Source organism: Lissotriton vulgaris, chromosome 1_1, assembly GCF_964263255.1.
Source record: "Lissotriton vulgaris chromosome 1_1, aLisVul1.2, whole genome shotgun sequence".
Lineage (NCBI taxonomy): Eukaryota > Metazoa > Chordata > Amphibia > Caudata > Salamandridae > Lissotriton > Lissotriton vulgaris.
The window spans coordinates 1,106,264,017-1,106,279,163 of record NC_141685.1 but is presented as its reverse complement, the minus strand read 5'-3'; the positions used below and the strand labels follow the sequence as shown (position 1 = coordinate 1,106,279,163).

The window sequence follows — 15,147 nt, the reverse complement described above, 5'->3', positions numbered from 1 at the left end:
CAGAAATAAGTTCTTGACTATTTATGGCTCAAAGCAGACCATCCTTCTTGGAATTATTTTCTGCTCTCATCAATGTGCTTCAGTCATGAAGGATTGGCAAGACTTTGTGTTGATTCTACAGCTGGACCCAGAGTATAGGTATACTTTCAAAACAAGGACATCGCCATTCTCAATAATTATTTTCCAGAAGTTTACTAGACTGCAGCCTATCAGAATATTGCAAGGGCACACTCTCACATGAAGCATAAAAATATTTAGGGATAGGAGAAGTATGTAGGTTGGGCAGTACTGGTTGTTTACATAGTGCAGTGCTTCAACTATCCTTGTACTAGAGACAAAGGGGCCCTCACGTCTGAAGACCATCACTTCAGATCTCTTTATCATTGCTCCTACAAATGTCACATGCATCCCTTTTGTTTACATTTCTCACCTTTGTTGTTGCTCTTATTCCTTGCCCCACAGCTCTCGCTTTAACCAAATTTGTACCACCAAATCTCCTGTTCTTCCCTATTTTCTTCTCTCATTTCCTATATTCAGTTAGTAAAGCAGGCTGCGGCCACTCACCTGTTGACATATCCATGAGCTTTTTGTCATTAGGAAGGCGGTTGACCATTGCCAAAGCATAAGCGGTTATAGCTACTGCATAGGATGTGGTAAGGGTTGGGTACTTCTTCAACAAATAATCAGAAGCTTTCAACATACTTCCTTCCAAACTCTAAGCAAAAAACAAATGAAAAGATGAAGCAGAAAGTTAAATACAGTCAGTATTAAAAACTTGGCAACAACAGAACAACATAATTGTTATCACTAAATGTAGGAATAGCAAATGAAATAGCTGGAGCCCACCAGCTGTGTTTATTTTGCACTGTCACCTTAATCACTATCATTTGCTAGCCTTGATTTGCTTTGATGTTTTAATTTGAGTGCATATTGTATTTAAATAATCCAAAATAAAACAATAGGAGGTCATGCCTAAGTGTGTATCTTGGTATTTGGACAGTATATTGAGTTGTAAATATAGCAAGACAAAAATATCGGTAGAAAATATCACAATACAAAAATATTGTGATGCAGAAATATTGTTGTCAAGAATATAATTTTTTCAGGTTGGTAATATCATTGTTAAGAATATCGTGGTTGATAATATTCTTTTCAATAATATAGTTGTAAAGGAAAACATGTATTAATCATTTGAATGTGCTTTAGTACATAGATTAATTTTGTGTTACTATTGTTTGTATAATTTGTAGCTGTTTATTTAAAATGTAACCCCTTTGGTGCGTCTGTCAGCCCATGGCCAACACTTGCATTACCGTCCGATGCAAATCACCTGAGGTTCTTTTTAAAAAAAATAATAATCCCTGGGGAGAAGTGAAAAATGCTCCTGCATCTCTCCTCAACCCCCTCCCACTCAGCTGTGTAGTCAGTGCGCTGTGAGGTGCGCTGACATCACAACTTTCCCCATTGGAGCTGAGGAAGCAACAGGTATGGTCGCCCTTGACTCTGGCGGAGAAAACAGGCCGAAAAAGGCTTCTCCAGCTTTCAGGGAGGCCTCCTATGAAAGGGGAGGATCTCCCCTTTAAAACAAGGCCTTCCTGACAGGGTTTCATGGCCCTGGCGAGTGGCGGCTCTGCATTCCATTGTCAGGAAACCCCATTAGACACCAGGGAGTTGATCTGGGGGGTTGGCCTTGTGGAAGTGGGCCAAACACCCTCCCTCCTCAAGGGTACTACATTTTGGGAAACAACATGTTAGGTTTGTCCTGGGGGGGGGGCACGATCACCCACCTGCCAGGGCTCTAAAGACAAATAAAATCTGATATATTGATGGGGGTCAGTGTTCCTGCTCACGGGCCGAAAACTATTGGGGCCTGATTTTGTTTTTATAGATGTGTGGTTTCCCTGGGGGCCACAATCCACCCCCAGGAAAACTACACATCTATAAAAAAGTAATGACAGTTGTGCTGTCCCTCCGCAAGCACAGTCTGTACAGCAGGACAACAGTAGCAGGTTAGACAACCCAGAGAGCAGGAACATGTCCACAGGCGGAGTGCTCTCTTGGCAGACCCCCAATTTAGTTCAGTCCAAACTTCCGTCTTTCACTGGCAACACTGGATCTAAAGTCAATACGGGCAATTTTTGCCAATTGACTATGTCCAGGGGGAGACCGCTCTGCATCTTAACGCTCAGCAGCACTTCATTGATGGACCCATGCCTGATCCCTGCCAGACACGCACTGTACACTTTATTCTCGGCCCCTGGAGGTGGGGGGACACTACAAAACCCCAGAGCCTGTGCCACAGCGCGGGAGACCGCTCTGCATTGTAATGCTCAGCAGCACTTCATTAACGGACCCCTGCCTGATCCCTGCCAGACCTGCATTGTGCACTTTATTCTCGGCTCCAGGAGTTGTGCGGACACTACAAGACCCCAGAACCGGTCCCGCAGCACGGGAGACCGCTCTGCATCGTAACGCTCAGCAGCACTTCATTAACGGACCCCTGCCTGATCCCTGCCAAACCCGCACTGTGCACTTTATTCCCTGCCCCTGGAGGTGGGCGGACGCTACAAAACCCCAGAGCTGTTCCCGCAGAGCTGGATGCGCATGGGGCGTGCCCGGGCTTGGCCCGGGCTAAGACCAGGCCAAGATGGGCCAGTCTTGGCCCGTCATAGGCCAGAAGTGGCTGGGCTGGGCCCACTCTCTTGGTCTTGCTTCAAGAGGTGCTGTGACTTATTGATAGCTTTACGCCATCAGAACGGGTGAGCCTATTCTGTCATTTTGTTTGTCACTCATCTCCGCACATGTTTTTGGCAAGTCAAGGACATTTTCTAACCTGATCCTGACACTTCTTGCATAATCTATTAAGGTGGGACCTCATTTTACAACTAGACTGAACAATTAGAGTGAATGTGCTGTATAGCACCCTTGGAGACAACCTGGGAGAATCAACGTAATTAGTAGAGTGGGAGCGCTGGAAGACTCCCTAAATAGATGCATGAATAACTGCCAAGTAAATATCACAAAACCGGCCATTAATCATAACATCTGCTCGGATTATCCAGAAGGCAGTAGTCGGACACATACTCAAACTATACATACAGCACTGTTAGACATGGCATCTTTTGCGTGTTTCCCCCGAGTTTTTGCTTTCTGCCCTCCCGGTTTCGACTCTGTTTTGACTAGTATAACATTTCTGCACGCTTTTCGCACTGCTGATTAGTGGTAATGCGCTGGTGCTCCTGTGGTAAATTGTGTTATGATTGGTTGTGCGACTTACTTGTCAGCCCCCAGTAACAGGCAATGCGGGTGCCAGGGCTTGTGAATCCACCGCTGTTCATGGGCCTGCAGCACGGATTGTCCCACCCACGTACGTGGCCCAAAAAAGGTATAAGTGAAGGAAGTTTGGTATGGCTGAACTCAGCGTCTAAAGAAGCAGCCTTTAGCAAGGCTGCCCTTTTCATTCTGAGTTCATAAAGGCCATTTTTAGAAAGTGGGTATTATTTTGCTCGGTCATCCCATGTGCCTCTGCTGGAATGTGGATCGCCTGTCTGATTTTTGGGACAACAGCTGGCTGGGGAGCGGGGTGGCTCTCAATATTCTAGGAAGGTCAGGAAAGGGCTAAACAGACCTGGGTTACAATGGGGGAAGAGGGAGGGAATCTCCTTGCACCTCAAAGGGCCTGGTCTGCTTCTGACAAAGCTGTCTCCACCTCCTGTAAGGAATCCATGCCAGAGATGGTCCAACTGGTTCTGGCCGGACACAGACACCCTCGTCCTGAAAGATCAAAGGATTTTTAGATACAAATGCTGGGTTCCAGACCACTGAACTTAAGAACTTATCTGGATCAAGACGACTGCACAGAAGAAGTGCTGGGGAAACTGCTGGAAGGAAAGACCACTTTGCTGCATGCTTTGCTTGGCTGACCTGCAGTAGCTACTTCTGTCTTGGGCAGTGAAAGGCCTGGATTGGACTTTCTGCAACCGAATTGTGAGGCTCTCCAAGGGCTTGAGGTAGAGCTTGCCCCCTGTTCATGAAGTCTCAGGAACAGCAAAGACTTCAGGTTCTTCAATCCGCAGCACTGGGGACTGTGTGTTTTGTGCTGCAACCCGAAGAACGCTCCCCGACGACGTCTACGACGACACTGCTGAACCCGTTGCCTGAAGGCACCGCAGAGGGCACCACAGAGGGCACTGCCAAAATACTGCACCGTGACCTTGGTCTAACCGACGATGCCTGCTGACGCCATCACCGAGGCGCTGCTCGCACAGCGACCTGTGGGCACCACACTCTGCACCGCTTTGCTACATGACGACACTGTGGCCTTCCTGACGCTGCCACTTCAGCCGAAATTGATTAGGCTGCCTGCACCATGGTTTGGGGGCCCTGCTTGTAGGTTACATGACGCACCGTGCTCATCCAGCACCGCAGCCTTGGCCTACTGATGCCGGCGCCATCGACTCCAGTTCGTCAGCCGACGACAGCGCTTCTGCAATGACAATTCCGCTGCTTTCACCTTGACCCGCTATCACCGTGACGAGCACCGCCTCCATCTCGCACCGCAACCCTGGTCTCACCGACGACGCCATCTGACGCCACCACGAGCCGCTGCTCGCACCGCGACATAGGGCACCGCATGCCTTCAGACTGCAGCATCCGACGCCTGTTGGCGCCAGTGCTCCGGATCACATCAGAAAGGAGCTCGACCTGCAAAGCAAATGACTTCAAGGGCCCCATCGCCCTGCATCGCTGAAAGGTACTGTTTGCGGGTCTTCCCGACACCGTAGTTGGCCTGCGACCCCACGGTCGCCGGTCAGCCAGAACTGTTTTTTTGGCTATATTGTTCACGACACCGTGGTAGCCCCGGACGGAGCTTTCGAAATTAAGGAACTATTTTTAAAAGCTTATTTTAATAAGTGAAGATTTTGAAGTATAGTATTGTGGATTTTTATCGTCTTTGGTCTTGTCTGAAGTATATTAAAATTTGGATATTTTTCTAAACTGGTGTAGTGTCCTTTTGTAGTGTGTACACTGTATTACTGCTGGTTATGTGCAAATGCTTTACACACTGCCTCTAAGATAAGCCTGACTGCTCGTGCAAGGCTACCAAGGGGGTGAGCAGGGGTTATTTTAGAAGTGTAAGTCCCTTATCCTGACTAGAGTGGTGGTTTCTGCCTCGCTTTGGTGTAAGTCTCAGCTAGCCAGAAATCCCATTTCTAACAAGCACCTACCAATCAAATTAACACGGGGAGGGTCCTTGTAATAGGGATCAAAATACATGGACTATTAAAACACCAACTCTTTATCTTTCAATATCCTTAGCACCCGCTAGACCTTTACATACTTATGTCTCTTCTGATAACAACATTGCACCAGCGGCTGGGAGTAAAAACCTAGGAGCACCGTCTCTAATAACTTTGGTGCTAAGAGCTCCAATTTATTAATACCTCTGAGTAGCCACAAGCCCGAAATGACCTACCTGGACCTACCTCCACCTACCTCCAGCTGTAACCACATATATGGTAGTGCTAGCTAATGTGCCCAGGCTACCTTCTGGGGTGGTGGAGTCATGGGACACCCTGAGGAATAAGTCCCTATTATGGGTGGGATCCAAAATGTTTCCAACTGAAAGGCTTTTTGCTGCATTCCAAATGGCTACAAGAGTTAGTTGGAAGGGAGAGGATGTAAAAACCTTTATGTAGATTGCGTGGTATTGACCTTTAAAACCCTGCAGCTTGCACAAATGATACTGAGTAGAGCAGGGAATCATTCTATTTTAGTGCAAGGTGTCTATTTAGTCCCACTGGGAGATATTTACCAGCCTGCTAATTACAATCACATCAAAGCAGCTAGCGAGCCTCATATAGTTAATCATGGTCCCCTATATAATGTCCCAGTTTATAATCGATTTGATATTCGCCCAAACTTAGAGGTTGATTGCCTATCTCCAGTAGGCACTAGTTTTGCTGTGATAGGAGATAAAATACAGATTTCTAAGCATGCAACACATCTAGATATTCAGTCCCTAGAAATTTTAAATGCTTTAATTAATAACCAACATATTTTATCCAAACCATTATCGCCTCTCAGTGGGGTCTCCGACCCCCAAACTATGCCTGTTGTCACTAAGATAGATAATGGTAATCTTCCACCCACAACTCCATTTGTTGTCCCCACATTACCTACTGAGGGCCAAAAATAGAGGTGATTAAAGGATGTAAGAGAAAAGATACGTGCCAGGAAATGTTTTGGAATGTTGCAGGTTTAAAAACTAAGGTAAGCAATCAGGTATGGTCTGATTTTGTTGGGAAATTTGACATGGTTAGCCTCCAGGAAACTTTGGATAGAAGAGCCTATCCACATAAATGGTTATAAAACTTATCATACGGCAGCAGTTACATCGTCCTATGGAAGATCAAAGGGGGGTCTATGCACCTATGTTTCAAACTACATGATCATAAGTAAAATCGTATTGAACGTTGCAGACAGGTATTTTCAACTTATTACCATTGATGATGATAAAGCACTCTGTATTGTTTTATTACATTTTGATAACAATGTTCCCCATGATTTGATTGAGGGGGTACTGGGAAAAATAAGTTACAATTTACAAAACTTACTGGCCTCCACAACTAAGGATTTATTTATTATCTGGGGAGGGGATTTTAATTCTGCTTTATGTCAACATGCTGAAAGAGGTGTCCGTGGTATCTCATATGATGAAGATACTAGTTTTTCACACTTCCCGCATACAACCTATGGAGAGCTTCTAAACGAAATTATGTTCACTGCTGATCTAGAATTTGCCAACAATCTATGGTCCCCACCGGGTTCTTTTAGTCCTACTTTTAACGGTCGTGGTATATTTTCAACTATAGATTTTATCTTACTGTCATGCAGACATTCCTCTAGAGTTCATGATTTTTGTACTCAAGCGATCCCCTTGACAAAATGGGTGGTTCGATTCTAAATATACCAAGGCCTACTCAAAACGTAAACATATTCCACATAAACCAGCTAAAAATCGTGATGATATTAAAGAGGCAAGAAGGGATTATAGGTGTGCATTAAAAGAACAGAGATACGCACTAAAAGAAGAAGCTTGGTGTGCCCTACATATAGCCTCTGAAACCAGAGATATTTCTGCCTTTTGGAAGGCAGTTAATGCTCCCTTTCTGGTTGACAAAGATACAGCATCGCTAGAGATAGCAACTAGCGAGGCTGAGTGGGTGGAACATTATTCTAATCTTTACAATAAACCAAATTTTGATGCATCGGGAGAAGTTTGTATAGTTGATGAGATAGACCTACTCCCAGGTAGTCACAAAATGTACATACATATTCACCTTTCTGAAGTTAACCAGGCTATTATGTCGAGTATAGGAGGGAAGGCCCCTGAAATCCATGGTATCCCTGTGGATCTTTTTAAATCGAACATTGTGTTATGGGGACTGCTTTTAATGCAAGTAATTAACGCAAGCTGTTCGACCGGATTTTTACAAACTTGGTCTGAATCAATACTGCTCCCATTTTTTAAAAAGGGGTTAGGGGGAATCCAGCATGCTATAGACCAATTTTGCTGCTGGATTCAATGGTCAAAGTTGTGGGGCGAGTTATTTTACCTAGATTGCATGACTGGGCTGAGGACCATTCTATTATTAGTGATGTTCAATATGGCTTCCATAAGGTTTGGGCACTGTGGAATAGGGCCTTAACTTAACCATTCTGTTAGGCAAATATACTAAGTCAAAAAGGGGCAAGTTATGCCTGACATTCATGGATTTAACAGCGGCTTTTGACTGCGTTATGGGGTATGGGGGTGGAAGATTCACTTATATTCTTTTTGAGGCAGCTTTACTCAGGGGCGAAGTCAAGAGTTTGTTACGGGGTAGGGGGGAGTGCACAAACATATTTAGCATAATGGGAGGAGTGAGACAAGGTTGCCTCATGGCACCCTTCCCTTTTACACTCTATATAAACGATCTAGGACACGTACTGGCACAAGAGTGCCAGGACCTACCACTAGTCAACAAACATCCACCATCAGCACTTCTGTACGCAGATGATGCGGTCCTTATGGCACGCACTTCGCTGGGTCTTCAACTGGTAGTTTCCAGCTATGCTACGTTTATGTCTAACCTGGGTCTTACTGTTAATACTTCAAAAACATTTATAATGAAGTGTGGGGTAGGTAACAAGATGAGCAGAACATTTTATATAGATGCTAAAAGGATTGAATGCTCAAAAATCTTTTCTTACCTAGGGATTTTGTTCGACCGAACAGGGACCTGGACCCAGGCAGTCAAAGCCAGGAGATTATTATATATAAAGGCATTGGCAGCCCTATCAAACTTCAGTAGAAAACTGGGTAGACGGCCACCGGTAGAATTGCTACAAATATATAAGGCTAAGTGCTTGTTAATTTCCATTTATGATGCTGGTATCTGGAGCCATTCTGATGCCAACTTTTTACAGATTGTCGAGAACTCCTTTTATAGGTTCCTGCTGGCTGTCCCAGACAGTACGTCCATTCATATTTGCCACACAGAATTGGGCATTCCATATTTAGGGGACATTATAGAAATCCAGCCAGTCCTATTGTGGCATAGGATCTGGACCACAGATAAAACGTTACTCAATCGTCAAATCTTGAATGACAACTGTGGGTTAGATGGGGCCATGCATATTAAGTGGATAAACTAAGTAAAAAAATGTACATGCAATCTGGGACACCCATAATATTATAATGACCCCAACACTATGAGCACTGTTGCCAGGAAAGATGTTAAAAGGAGTTGCCTGCGCTTCTTGGAAGCGACAGAAGTATTATTGAAATGACAAAACCAACGGTTCTGGCACACCACCTTACTCTGTCCAAATTCAATATTCAGCCCTACATAAGGATTACCACAGGCGACTATGATAGGTTCCTGTTAACACGCTTCAGATTAGGTATTATACATAGAACAATAAGTTTTCCTGAACTGAACGACTGGTCCAGATTGATGAGTAAATGTCTGGAAAGGGGCGACCACTCGGTCCCCCCGAACGTATGGCGGAGTGCCTCGATCCCCCCGGGAAGCCATTTTTGGGCGGGAGGCGCGTCTCGGCTGGTATGCCCGAAGCGGCGTAGCCGGGGCGCGCCTTTTCCCGCCCTAGAGTGGGCTGGCCTAGACACCGACGTAGCCAGCCCCGCCCTAGGGGCAGGCAGGGGCGGGTTCTCGCCCGCCCTGAAGACGGATAAAAAGAGACGCAAGACCAGAAGACGTCCTCTTGTTCTTGTGCTCCGAAGCTGCACCTCCTCGCTACCCGTGAGCTCGGGACAGAACGAAGAGCCAATTTTGAGCGTTTTGATCTTTGTTCTTTGTCTTCTAGATACTTCGTCGGAGAGATGCCCAAGAAAGGCGCAAAGAGAATGACGACCGACCAGATGGTGCGGGCCCTTTGCAAAGAAGTGTCCGACATAAAGAAACGGTTGACGGAGCGAGACGGGGAGGAGGGTTCGGGCTCTGCGCCGGCTGGAGGGAGACCAAAGAGGCCGAGAAGGGTTCCAGCCGGTGGAGACGTCCCGGTTCCCTCTGCCCCGCTCGAGGCGCCGACCCCAGTACCGATGGAGGGGAATCCAATCCCCGTTGTCGTCACCCCGACATCCAAGGAAGACATGCCCCCCGAGCTGGCAGCACAGCTAGCAGCTTGGTTGGGGGATAGTAGTGATGGCGCCACGTCCGCCGAGGCACAGGCGCTGATAAAAGGGCTTCGTGAGAAGAGAGATGCAGCTAAAGTGGCTGCGCCGCTGGCGGGAATAGACAAGCCGCAAGCGGCAGAAGCTGCGTCCGGTGCAGGTAAGCGGCCATTGCCGATTGCAAGGGACGAGTCAGCACCCTCTCGTAGAGAGAGATTGGGACAACATGTGCCTTTAGCTATAAAGGAAAAGATTTGGGCTGGGGAGTACGTGAATATTTTCTCCTTGCTTGTTGATCCTTATGAGGTGGAGAATGTTAAAAGTCAGAAGGACCTAATGCATCCGAGTGTTTGGCGCGCAAAAATGGCCGCCTTTAAGATAAATGAGAATATTGGCAACTGGGGCAATGCGTGGGGAATTTTTACATCAATTTTGGGGGAACGTAGGCCCGAGTTGCTTCTTGAGTTTCCCATTTATCAATCACGAATTATGGGTTACTCGACAGCGTATCAAGGTAACCATTGGTTTTGTTATGACAATCTGTTCAGGAAAGAAAAAGAACATAACAAGGGTTTGACTTGGGATTGTTACGATTCTGTAACATGGGATAAAATGAAAGAATCAGGAATGTTAAAAATGCCATTAGTTGGGAGCAATGTTGTTGATTACTCCCGCCAAAATGTGGGGACGCCCTTTCGACCAAGTACGAGCACCGACGATCAGTCGAGGCCCGCAGGCAATTCAGGGAGAAAGGGTTTCTGCTTTAATTTCAACAAAGGAAAATGTACCAGACCTCCGGGATTGTGTAAGTTCAAACACGAGTGTAGTACGTGTGGGTCGTCCCATCCTGAGTCATCGTGCAGAGCCAGAACGGGTGAGAATGGGGGTAAGGGAGGCGCCAAACAGGTCTAAACTAGTCCGAGGGGCGCCTTTACCAACCCCGATTGATACCTTGGCGATGATTCCCTGGCTCAGTGAATACCCGGATCGTACTTCTGCTGGGGTGCTGCGGAACGGTTTTACACATGGTTTCCGCATCCCGGTGGGGGACTTTCAGGGTGTAGGGATTTGCAAAAATCAACTTTCCGTTTTACAACATACATCTGTGGTGCAAGGAAAAATTCAGAAAGAGGTTAGCCGGGGACGGGTCGCCGGACCGTTTTGTGTACCCCCGGTACCGGATTTTGTTTGTTCTCCGTTAGGGGTGGTCCCCAAGAAGGACCCAGGTGAGTTTCGTTTGATCCATAATCTGTCTGCTCCACATGGTCTTTCGGTGAACGACGCAATTGATCCAGAAGTTTGTTCGGTGCGATACGCATCGTTTGATGAGGCAGTAGCCATCTTGAATCGCCTGGGGCCCGGGACGTTGATGGCGAAATCAGATATCGAGTCAGCGTTCCGGTTGCTCCCGGTACACCCAGACGATCAGCGTCTTCTGGGATTCGGGTTTCAGGGGTCATTTTACATGGATAGGTGTATGCCAATGGGATGCTCTATATCATGTGCTTATTTTGAGCAATTCAGTACTTTCCTGCAATGGGTGTTTACTAAGAAAACGGGTTTCCGAAATGTAATGCACTACCTTGACGACTTTCTGTTCCTTGGTCCCGCCGGAAATCCCGAATGTGCTCAGGCCTTAGCTGAATTCTGTGTGTTGATGGGTCATTTTGGCGTGCCATTGGCACCGGGTAAAACTATGGGTCCCACGACTTGCCTCGAGTTTCTGGGGATCGAGTTGGACTCAAGGGAGGGGTGTTTCCGTTTACCAGCTGACAAAGTGTTAAAATTCAGGGCAGCCCTCCAAGTATGTTTGAATGCATCTAAGGTTACACTGCATCAGTTGCAACAATTAGTGGGAAAGTTGAACTTTGCCTTGAGGGTGATCCCAATGGCTCGCCCTTTTTCCCGTTCAATTGCCCAAGCGATGGTTGGCCTAAAGGAGGGTCATCATCGCACGAGGTTATCGGCTGAGGTCCGCCAGGACATGCGGATTTGGTTAGCATTTTTGGCGGACTTCAATGGCCGAGTCGTCTGGAACAAGCCAGCCGTGTCCTCAGAAGAGCTTGGGCTATGGACAGATTCAGCAGGAAGCATAGGCTTTGGCGCCATCTTCGGCACAAAGTGGTCTGCTCAAAGGTGGCCCCTATGGTGGCACGAGAAGGGGCTAACGAGTAATATTGCTTTCCTTGAACTATTTCCCATTCTGGTGGCCCTGAGAACCTGGCCAGAAGGGTTCAGAGATCATTCTGTCGTGTTCTGGTCCGACAATATGACCGTGGTGGAATGCATTAATAGTCAGGCAGCCCATTGTAAATTGATTTTGAGGCTGCTCAAAGAAATTGTACTACTGTGTATGCAACTGAACGTGGTATTCAGAGCAAAGCATGTCCCAGGGGTGATGAATCAGGCTGCTGATGCACTGTCTCGTTTTCACATGCAGGCTTTCTCGGGTTTCCTTCCTTCAGCGGACCCGGAGCCGGCACCCTTCCCCGAAGCTCTCTGGTCTCTCGGTGCCCCGAACTTCGTCACCTCGTGGGAGAGAGTCTAGCACCCAGGACAAGGAAGGCATATGAAGGGGCGTTTCAGGCCTATTTAGCCTTTTTGGGGGCAGAGAGAGGGGGACTTTGGGGTCAGGAAGAGTGGGTTGTACTTTTTCTGATGGCTTTACGTGGGGCTGGGAAATCGGTGGCTACGGCCCAAAGGCATCGTGCCGCCATTTCTTTTGTTGCCAGGGCCCATGGCATCCTGGACCCAACAGCGTCTTTTACAGTACAGAAAGCGCTGCGTGGGTGGCAACGCCTAGAGGGTCGCAGAGTAGACGTAAGACGACCGATAGGTTTAGACAGGTTGTCCCAGTTACTGGCCACACTCCCTAACACCTGCTCGTCCCCTTTCGAGACCTGTTTGTTCCGGACTGCATTTACGCTGGCATTCCACGGGGCTATGAGAGTTAGTGAGCTAGTTGCAAGGAACAAACAGGATGTGACGGGGGGCTTGTGCAGGGAACATGTCCAGATCAGGGGTGATGCGATGATTGTCTCCTTTCTCAGGTCCAAGACTGACCAAGATGGGAGAGGGGACTGCACGATCATTCGCAGGAACCCCGAGTCATCCATGTGTCCGGTACAGTGCTTAGAAGATTACCTAGCACGAAGGGTGGCATCATGGGGGGGGACATTGTTGAGGCATGCAGACGCCACCCCGCTGACGAGGTTTCAGTTTCAGCGGGTGCTGGCAAGGGCCATTGCCGCAGCGGGCTTGGACCCGGGCGAATTTGGGACCCATTCCTTTCGAATAGGGGCTGCCACTGAAGCTACAGCCAGGGGTCTTAATGTAGAACAAGTGAAACGTGTGGGGCGCTGGTCCTCCAATTGTTATAAGAGGTACGTGCGATTGCACATGTTGTGAAGCTGTAATCATGTACTCACGCTTCCTGTCTTTTGTTTGTTTTCAGTTGCGCAAGCCTACGCGGCAGGGCGGACTGTGCAGTCGACCCAACACCAGGCCAGCGGTCGCACGTCACCGGCTGTGAGGAAGGAGGTGTGGGTCGTGGGCCACTCATACGTGAGACGGGCCGCAGACGTATTCAAAGCAGGTGACATGATTCACGTACCTGGGGAATACGGGTACAGAGTGTCCTTCTACGGAAGGGGCGGTCTCTGTATTGACCAGTTTCAGGAATTTTTTGAGGGTTTGTTAGAGCGGATGAGGTCACCGCCGTCCATAGTCATAGTGCATTTGGGGGGCAATGATTTGGTCACCACCGGTAGACGACTTCTCCTGGAGGCTATGCTTTCCACGGTAAGTTGGTTAGCGAGGAGAGTTCCGGGGTGCATAATTGCGTGGTCTCATGTGATCCCACGGAAAGTGTGGCGGGGGGCTATCTCGATCCCTGCTTTGAATCATTCTGTTAGAAAATTGAATAACAAAGTGAGTAGGTTGTTCCGTTCCAAGACATTGCATTCGATCTCGCATAGTTGTATTAATGATGACAGTATGTATCTGGGGGATGGTGTGCATTTGTCGAGGGTGGGGAATGAGTTACTCATAGGTGACTTCCTAGCTTGGTTAAAATCGTTAAAACATGACCTTTAGGTAGGAGTTTTGTGGGGGGTCCGGATAGCCGGTCAACTATCCGGACCTGTGGCGGTAAGGTCATGATCGGTGAGCACTAATTGGTAGATCCCTATGAGTGGGCGTCACCCAACACGGATGGGAGCGCTCGGGAGAGGTGGCCATTGGCCCCTCAATGGGGAGGCGGTCCCGTCTAAGGGCGGGTCGCCGGAAGTAAAGGAAAGGCGGTCAAGGCCCCTTCCTTTGTAGGAGGGGTTACAGCCCCCTCCTGGGGGAATTTCCCGGGGCCAGTGTCATCTGCGACGGCAGATGCGGTAAGTTGTGTGGGGTGGGGGGAGGTCCACGATACCTTCTAGATACCACACACAAGTCTTCGAACGACCTTTAAATGGCGTCGAGTCTTAAGTGCCCCCGTCAAGTCAAGGGAAATTGTTAGTAGTTGCACTTGAGGTAAGCCTCTGTGCTGTCGCCCCTCCCAAGTGGGAGGGGTAAGTCTGGTTAGGGATCTTGACACCGGTTATGACCTTGCCGTTGGCCCTTAAACGTTAGGATGTACAATTTCAGTGTTTCTAGAGAATGTTTTTGTAGGATGCTAGTTCGGCTAGGAGAACCTCTGTATTAGAGAATATGTTAAGGTTAGCCAAACATCGCAATGTGATAATGAAATTGTACATAACATGAAACGTTTAATGTTCTAATTTTTTGTTTTAATAAATACGGCCGGGAGGGTCACTCCCTCCCACATCCAAAAACTTTAAGAACTGTTTCCGGTTTCCCTCCTTTTGGGGATTGTGTTGAGAGGGGGTGGCGGGTATCTCAGCCATATGGAAAGGGGCGACCACTCGGTCCCCCCGAACGTATGGCGGAGTGCCTCGATCCCCCCGGGAAGCCATTTTTGGGCGGGAGGCGCGTCTCGGCTGGTATGCCCGAAGCGGCGTAGCCGGGGCGCGCCTTTTCCCGCCCTAGAGTGGGCTGGCCTAGACACCGACGAAGCCAGCCCCGCCCTAGGGGCAGGCAGGGGCGGGTTCTCGCCCGCCCTGAAGACGGATAAAAAGAGACGCAAGACCAGAAGACGTCCTCTTGTTCTTGTGCTCCGAAGCTGCACCTCCTCGCTACCCGTGAGCTCGGGACAGAACGAAGAGCCAATTTTGACCCACCCACCAGCCCCTGAGGACAGCAAGTCGTTGTGCAATAAAGTGAATTTTTATAAGTATGTTTTACGTTTCGTTTACAGGCTGTGAAAGTATCAGTTTGTTGTTGATCATAATAAAGTATGGTGAATGTCGTGTAAGTTGTTACGATTAAAATGATTTGATGAAGTGTTGCATTTTAAGCATGTTCTTTCGGTCGTAGCGACCAATGTTTTCTTAGGTTTGAGTAGGAATTGTCGTATT

General features: G+C 47.9%; 1 protein-coding gene across 3 annotated transcripts in view; it reads right to left on the bottom strand.

The window, feature by feature from the left end:
- LOC147748685 (A.superbus venom factor 1-like) overlaps window positions 1-15,147 on the bottom strand; it is a 1,068,833-nt gene that overhangs the window by 325,046 nt on the left and 728,640 nt on the right. For 2 of the 3 annotated variants that reach the window (XM_086963563.1, XM_086963565.1), the window contains exon 28: window positions 565-715. The exons of the other annotated variant lie outside the window; for it this stretch is intronic. In XM_086963563.1, coding sequence (XP_086819689.1) covers window positions 565-715 — 151 coding nt within the window. The remainder of the gene's footprint in view (window positions 1-564; window positions 716-15,147) is intronic. 3 annotated transcript variants of the gene reach the window in all.